General features: G+C 42.6%; 1 protein-coding gene across 1 annotated transcript in view; it reads right to left on the bottom strand.

The window, feature by feature from the left end:
• ZNF786 (zinc finger protein 786) overlaps positions 1 to 6,748 on the bottom strand; it is an 8,216-nt gene extending 1,468 nt beyond the window's left edge. Inside the window, exons 1-3 of the mRNA XM_007469881.1 lie at positions 6,628 to 6,748; positions 2,324 to 2,476; positions 25 to 922 (exon numbers count right to left, since the gene is read on the bottom strand). Of these exons, the coding sequence (XP_007469943.1) occupies positions 25 to 922; positions 2,324 to 2,476; positions 6,628 to 6,661 (1,085 nt within the window). The 5' untranslated portion in view covers positions 6,662 to 6,748. The remainder of the gene's footprint in view (positions 1 to 24; positions 923 to 2,323; positions 2,477 to 6,627) is intronic.
• Between the last annotated feature and the right edge of the window lie 580 nt (positions 6,749 to 7,328).

The raw sequence follows: 7,328 nt of genomic DNA, 5'->3' as shown, positions 1-7,328 counted from the left end.
GGGTGCAGCCGCCGGTGGAGCCGCAGCCGCCCGTGCTGGCGGGAGGCCCGGCCGCACTCGGCGCACCGGAAAGGCCGCTCTGCGCTGTGACCGTGGGTGTGGTCTGGAAGCCCGCACTGCGGGGAGGAGCGCTGGCCGCACGGGCCGCAGGAGGCCGGCCTCTCCGCGCCGGGGCCGGGCTCAAGAGCCTCCGGGCATTCCTCGCCAGCCGGGCTCAGGCCCGGCTTCTCTCCCAAGCGCGGGAGCTCAGCCTGCTCGGAGGCGGCCCCGGCACCCTCTCTCTGGGAGCCTGGCCTCGCCGCACCGGGAGGGCCCCGGGGGCCTCTGCCGTCGCAGCCGGGGCACTGGGAAGGCCTCTGCCCCGCGCGCAGGTGGTGGGCGTACACTTCACACTCGCTGCCCAGCAGCTGGCTCTCCTCGGGGTGGATTGCCAGGGGTCTAAGCAAACACGACTTCCGGCGGAAGCCCCGCCCACATTCTGGACAGCGGAAGTGCCTCTGGCCCTGAGGGATGGTCAGCGGCTGTTGTGCCTCGGTTTGTTTGCGGAATTGATTCCAGGCCCTGTGTGACGGGTCCTTCTGGCTCCCCTGGTGCTGCTCTGAGAGCTTCTTCCAAAAGCCTTCCCCACAGACGGGGCAAGGGTGCTGGAGGCCCTCCCCAGAGGTTTCCTGGAAGCCTGGGGGACCGAGGGTCCTGGGACTTACGATTGTGTCTCTTTGGGTGGGTTCCCTGGAGCTGTGGACTACTGGAACTAGAGCCCGAGTATCATGTCTTTGTGGCTTCAGGAGGGCGACGACTTGGTCAGGCCTGAAGGAAACATTTTCACTTTTTCCTAATAAGGGTTCTGAGGAACGCTGGCTCTGAAGAGGATCTACTTGGAAATGGCAGTGGGCTTCTCCTGGTTTCACAGCTTGCTGGCTTCCTGAAATTGAAAAGAAAACTTCAGTCAGTATCCCAGCCTGTGACATGACCAAGGCTTCTGTGGCCGTAGCAGTGACCTGAGGTGGCCTGGAAGCCCAGCTTCCCCTGAACTAAACCGGCAGCTCCTTTCAGTGGGGTCAGTTTCATGACCAGGAGTTTGGTGAGTCTGCTGAAACTAAACTGAACAGACCTATCTTAGAATAATATTGAAAAGAGAACATGTAAGTCACAAATGTAGGGCCTAAGCTTTGGAATCAGACTGGGTTCGAATCCCATTTGTCCACTGTGCAAGCTTTGTCAAACTCATCTCTGGCTTCAGTTCCTTCTGTAGAAATGCAAACAGTATATAAGATTGTTGTGAGAACTGTATGAGTTAACGTGGGTAAAGGGCTTAGCGTGGGCCTGGCACACTGCATGTTCCCTGTAAATGTTCACCATAATTGACCTCAGGGAAACCAGACTTGTCCCATTTGGATGCGCAGACATTCCTGGAGTCAAAAAATAATGACAGGAACTTCCCTGGTGGTCCAGTGGTTAAGACTTCACCTTCCAGTGCAAGGGGTGCAGGTTCAATCCCTGGTCAGGGAGCTAAGATCTCACATGCCTCCTCGCCAAAAAACCAAAACATAAAACAGAAGCAGTATCGTAAAAAATTCAATAAAGACTTTAAAAAAGATAAAATAATGACGGCAGTGTTACTGACAGGCCCTGGCTAACACTATGATTCCATATACTCCAGGAGCTGTCCTAAGACCAGATGTTCCTCCCTCCTCGTCTCTATTCCTACCAACCTTGTAAAAAGGTTTCTTGGAAGAATTGCTAACAGACAGTAAAAAGTGAAATAATTTGTGAAGAAAAACTCTTTTACCCTCCTGAAAGCAGCAGCTAAAAATTAAATAAACTACTGACATTTCTTGGAATGATGCTCCCATTTGACTTTCTCTTTCCATACTTTAATACTGACCCTTAAGAATCCAAAAATCTCAGACTCTCCCATCATGACAAGAAACAAAAGAGGAGTCTCTATGCCTCCCCTCCACTACTAAGAATACCTCATATTTGCTGAACTCTTACTGTATTGCCAGGTATCATTGTAACAGTTTACATACATTAACCCATTTAATCCTGTGATGTAGATACTTTTATTATCTTCACTTTATAGGTAAAGAAACTGAAATACTGTGGGGTTGAATAACTTGCCCAAGGTCACCTGGAGAAGGCAAGATCCAGACTCAGGACCCAGAACCCACAATCCTAACAGCTATGCTTTACTGCCTTTCTCTAGAATATACCAGGTGTTAAGCCTCAGTCCAGTCAAACAGGAAGTCAAGGTCAGAGAATTGGAACTAAGAAACCTGAATGGGATGTCTTAAGGACAGGGCCCTGATTTCTTAATACTCACCCCCAAGCAGTTGTCCCTCAATAACTGGATCCAAATGCAAATCAGCAGAGGTACAAATTATGTTTCCTGATTTCTGTGATTCTCCCCAGTTCCTGAAGAGTTCTCTCCCCTGTTCAAGCCAGGATATTAGTTCTGGTTTGGGAAGTCCATCATCTGTACAGAGAAGTCAAACAGGGTAGTTCGGTTTCCTTGAGCACTAAATTTAAAGCACAATGAGCTGTTTTTAAATTCTCAAATTTACTCCTGGGAAAATGTATGAGAAGAGATTTTTAAAAATAGATTATAGGTTTACACAAAGAAAAGCAGAACTGCCCACACATTATAACAGTGGGTTCCTAATCTACCTGGACCTGTTAGATGACTCTGTGTTTGATTTTGTCTTGGTCCCAATATATCTAGCAATGCTGCATTTTGTCACAGGTTTCTTAAAACTCACCAGTATTGTGCTTTGAGAATCGTGGGACAACCCCTGAGACAACTGGAGATCTTGGGAATAGGGGGCATAAGAAAACAAGAACTGGAGCTTCAGCTAAAATATTCTGAGAAGTACTTCCAGTGACAGTGCTAATCACAACCTAAAATACAATTGAGTTCTGCTAGAATAGAAGGGGGTTGCAATGAATGAAATGAACGAATTAAAATATTACAAGATACCCATTTCCCTGTAAAAACTGTTTATGCTGTGTATTTTCAAGTAAAACTTTCTTTCAGTAATATATATATTTAAAAGAACCAAAAGTATGCTTCATGGATTGCTAAAAGGAGATTAGTAGATGGTCCAAATCAGAGAAAGAGGATAAGCTGGGCAATGCTGAGGGATTTTAGGGATAAAATGTCAGAGTGACATATACATTAGCCCTCTGAAATCTGACTTCAACCCCAAAAGAATTCCAAGGCTGCTCTCATGAAAAAAGGAATCACTATCTTTTATTTAAATCCATACACCTAAAACAAATATCATGTAATATCGCTTATATGTGGAATCTAGAAAAAAGGTACAGATGAACTTACTTGCAAAGCAGAAATAGAGACACAGATGTAGAGAACAAACATGTGGATACCAAGGGGGGAAGGGGAGGTGAGATGAACTGGGAGATTGGGATTGACATATATACACTACTATATACAAAATAGATAACTAATGAGAACCTACTGTATAACACAGGGAACTCTACTCAGTGCTCTGTGGTGACCTAAATGGGAAGGAAATCTAAAAAAGAGGGGATATATGTATACGTATAACTGATTCACTTTGCTGTACAGCAGAAACTAACACAACATTGCAAAGCAACTATACTCCAATAAAAATTAATTAAAAAAATAAATCCATACACCTATTCTCAGTCTTCATCTGGGTTGAACTCTCAGCATCTTTTAAAATAAAACCATTTTTCAAAACAAAAATTAAAGCAAGTCCATTTACAAGAACATCAAAAAGAGTAAAATACTTAGGAAAAAATCTAATAAAACAAACATAAGACTTACACAATACAAATCATAAAATGTTGTTCAAAGTAATTTTAAAAGTCCTAAAAAAAAGTACTAAATAAATGAAATGATATCCCATGTTCATGAATTGGAAGACTTAGTACTGTTAAGATGACCATATTCCCCAAACCCCATCTGCCTTTTTTTTTTTTTTTGGCAGAAATTGACAAACTGATCCTAAAGCAATGGTAATTAAAACAGTGTGGTACTGGCATAAGACTAGACATATAGATCCATGAAACAGACTTGAGAATCCAGAAATAAACTCTGACATTTACTGTTAATTGGTTTTCCAAAAGGGTGCCAAGATAATTCAATGGGGGAAAGAATAGTCTTTTCAAAAAATGGTGCAGCAACAACTGGATATCCATAAGCAAAAGAGGCTGGATCCCTATATCACACAGTGTGAAAAAATTAACTCAAAGTGGATCAAAGAAGGAAAAAAAAGGATCAAAGACCTAAATATACACACTAAAACTATAAAACTCTTAGAAGAAAACATAGGAGTGGATCTTTGTGACACTGAATTAGGCAATGGCTTCTTAGATATGACACCAAAAACTCAAGCAACAAAAGAAAAAATAAACGGGAATTCATAAAAATTTAAAACTTTTGTGCTTCAAAGGACTCCATCAAAAAGGGAACAGGGGCAGGGGGGCTTCCCTGGTGGCGCAGTGGTTGAGAGTCCGCTTGCTGATGCAGGGGACGCGGGTTCGTGCCCCGGTCCGGGAAGATCCCACGTGCCGCGGGGTGGCTGGGCCCGTGAGCCATGGCCACTGAGCCTCCGCGTCCGGAGCCTGTGCTCCGCAACGGGAGAGGCCACAGCAGTGAGAGGCCCGTGTACCACACACACAAAAAAGGGAACAGGTAACCCAAGAAACAGAGAAAATATCTGCAAATCATATATCTGATAAGGGTTCAGTATTCAGAATAGAGAACACTTATAACCCAACAATAAAAAGACGAATAGCCCACTATAAAAATGGGCAAAGTATTTGAATAGACATTTCTTCAAAGAAGATACACAAATGAAAAGATGTTCAACATGATCAACCATTAAGGAAATGCAAACCAAACCCACATTGATACACCACTTCACATCCATTTGATCTTTTGTTGTTTCTTCATTGCTGCGCGTGGGCTTTCTCTAGTTGTGTCGAGCAGGGGCTACTCTTCACTGTGGTGTGTGGGCTTCTCATTGCAGTGGCTTCTCTTGTTGTGGAGCACGGGCTCTAGGAGCATGGGCTTCAGTAGTTGTGGCACGTGGACTCAGTAGTTGTGGCTCGTGGGCTCTACAGCGCAGGCTCAGTAGTTGTGAAGCACGGGCTTAGTTGCTCCACGACATATGGGATCTTCCGGGACCAGGGATCAAACCCATGGGCCCTGCACTGGCAGGCGGAATCTTAACCACTGCACCACCACAGAAGTCCACATCCATTTGATCTTGATGCTCGGAACATTCTTTTTGGGTGGCACAGGGTTCATGTCACAAGATTATTTTTCTTTTCTCTATAGATTCCATTATTTTAATTGGTTCTTCGCTAACGATGAAAATAATGTAATATCTTGTATTAATGTTTCAGAAACACTGTACAGAAACTGGAAATCTTAATTATGTCAGACGCTGGCAAGAGAAGTGGAGGGAATATAGGAGAACTAATTACCTTCGTAGACTGAAAGAATAAAGAGATATAAAGTTCATGAAACATGATCTAGAAGTTTATTATTTAAATTATAAAGGTGGCCAACAGAGGCATTAAAAAACTGTCAGGGGCTTCCCTGGCAGTCCAGTGGTTAAGACTCCACACTGCCAATGCAGGGGGCATGGGTTTGATCCCTGGTTGGGGAACTGGGATCTCACAAGCCACGCAGTGTGGCCAAAAGATAAAACAACAACAACAAATATATGTGGGTGTGTATGTGTGTGTGTGTGTGTGTGTGTGTGTATGGCACAAATTGGAAAGAAATATTAGTAACATAGATAATAAATTTTTTTTTAAAGTTAAAAAAACTCAAAATTTCGGAAGAAGGGGGAAAAAGGAGATAGAAGAGGGATAGTATAAGTGAGTGAAACCCTCATTTTTCACAGTAAGGAGTTAAACTCAATAACCAAGAAATACAGGTGTAAGCACAATAGACTGAAGTAAAGTGCAGTAAAAACTAAAACAGAAATGATTAACATGGTTGCCTTTGGGGAATTAACTGAGTGAGGGGTGAGGCAAGAGACTTTTATCATTCATTTTGATGCTTCTCCAAACAGACTGATTTTTTAAAAATCATATTTAATAGTAAAATACAAAGACTAAGTAAGCAAAAAGACTAAAAAGAACACCATTACTGTAACCATGCAGAAACAACTGTGGGTAAACACCTGTGTATAGCCTTCCAAAATCTCACTGCAGGGAAAAATAACATTAGCTTTTTTGAGGTATATGGACACCACTGTAAAAGTTGACAGGTAGGAACACCCTAGGTTAAAGATATACAGGGTACTTTACGGATATGGGCAAGGTATGTATCCATGTTGAAAAACCATGGCAACCTGTAAGTATATAGTGATTAAAAGCCCCGACATATATTTAGTCATCTCTGACCACCTTACATTACATGCTGTCACAAATATTCTCATGTAGCAACGTCTACCCTTGAGTAAGGATTAGCAATGCTTATAGATATTAACAAAAGACTCTGCATAAAAATGCCTTTCTGAGTTAATTTCTGAGAAATCTGGCTACCTGACCAACAGGAGTATGGAGTGACTGAAACCCCTAACAGGACCCAGTTCCATGCCTCAACCACAGTTAAACACTTCTTACCTAGAGAAACAAGAATCTCATAATTGGTTCTCATTACTTGCTTGTAAAGCTCCTTCTGCCATGGCTCTAGATCCCGCCATTCTTGCTCGGAGAAATAAACGGCCACATCCTCAAAAGTCAGAGGTAACTGAAATTATAGGCATAATACATATACAGTCATAATGGCTTCAAAACTCCAGTTCCTTTTCATCAATTTAAGAGTTTCGCAGTGGACAGTGTTTTTGTCCGTTAGGCAGCTTCTTCCTTGGGAACTGCTCCTTCCCTGACTCCCATCATGTGGTTCTGTTGGTGACCATGACCAGTCCCTTCCACTTGTTTCTCTATGCCTATTCCAACTACATATGCATATGTATAGCATGGAACTCTTTCATTTTTCTTCTTCTTTTTTTAAACAAAAATGGGAACAAATCACTGTGTAACTTCTTTCACTTAACATGTCATTTCCAGGTCAATTTACATAGGCAAAATCGGTTTTTTGTTAATTGCATTATATTCCATGGGTACACATACTCCACTGATGACACATATATTGTTTCCATTTCCTTTATAAATTACCAACAATGCTCTGATATTCTTCCTTATATAGTAGTGGTTTTACTTCTGCAGGAAAAGGCTAAATAAAAAGGAGAACTACTAAATCAAAGGATAGAAACATCTTCAGTTTACAAGATACCACTAGATTGCCTTCCAAAAAGAATCCA

Source organism: Lipotes vexillifer, unplaced genomic scaffold, assembly GCF_000442215.2.
Source record: "Lipotes vexillifer unplaced genomic scaffold, Lipotes_vexillifer_v1.1 scaffold472, whole genome shotgun sequence".
Classification (NCBI taxonomy): Eukaryota; Metazoa; Chordata; class Mammalia; order Artiodactyla; family Lipotidae; genus Lipotes; species Lipotes vexillifer.
The sequence above is the reverse complement of the archived record's forward strand: the minus strand, read 5'-3'. Positions and strand labels throughout refer to the sequence as shown.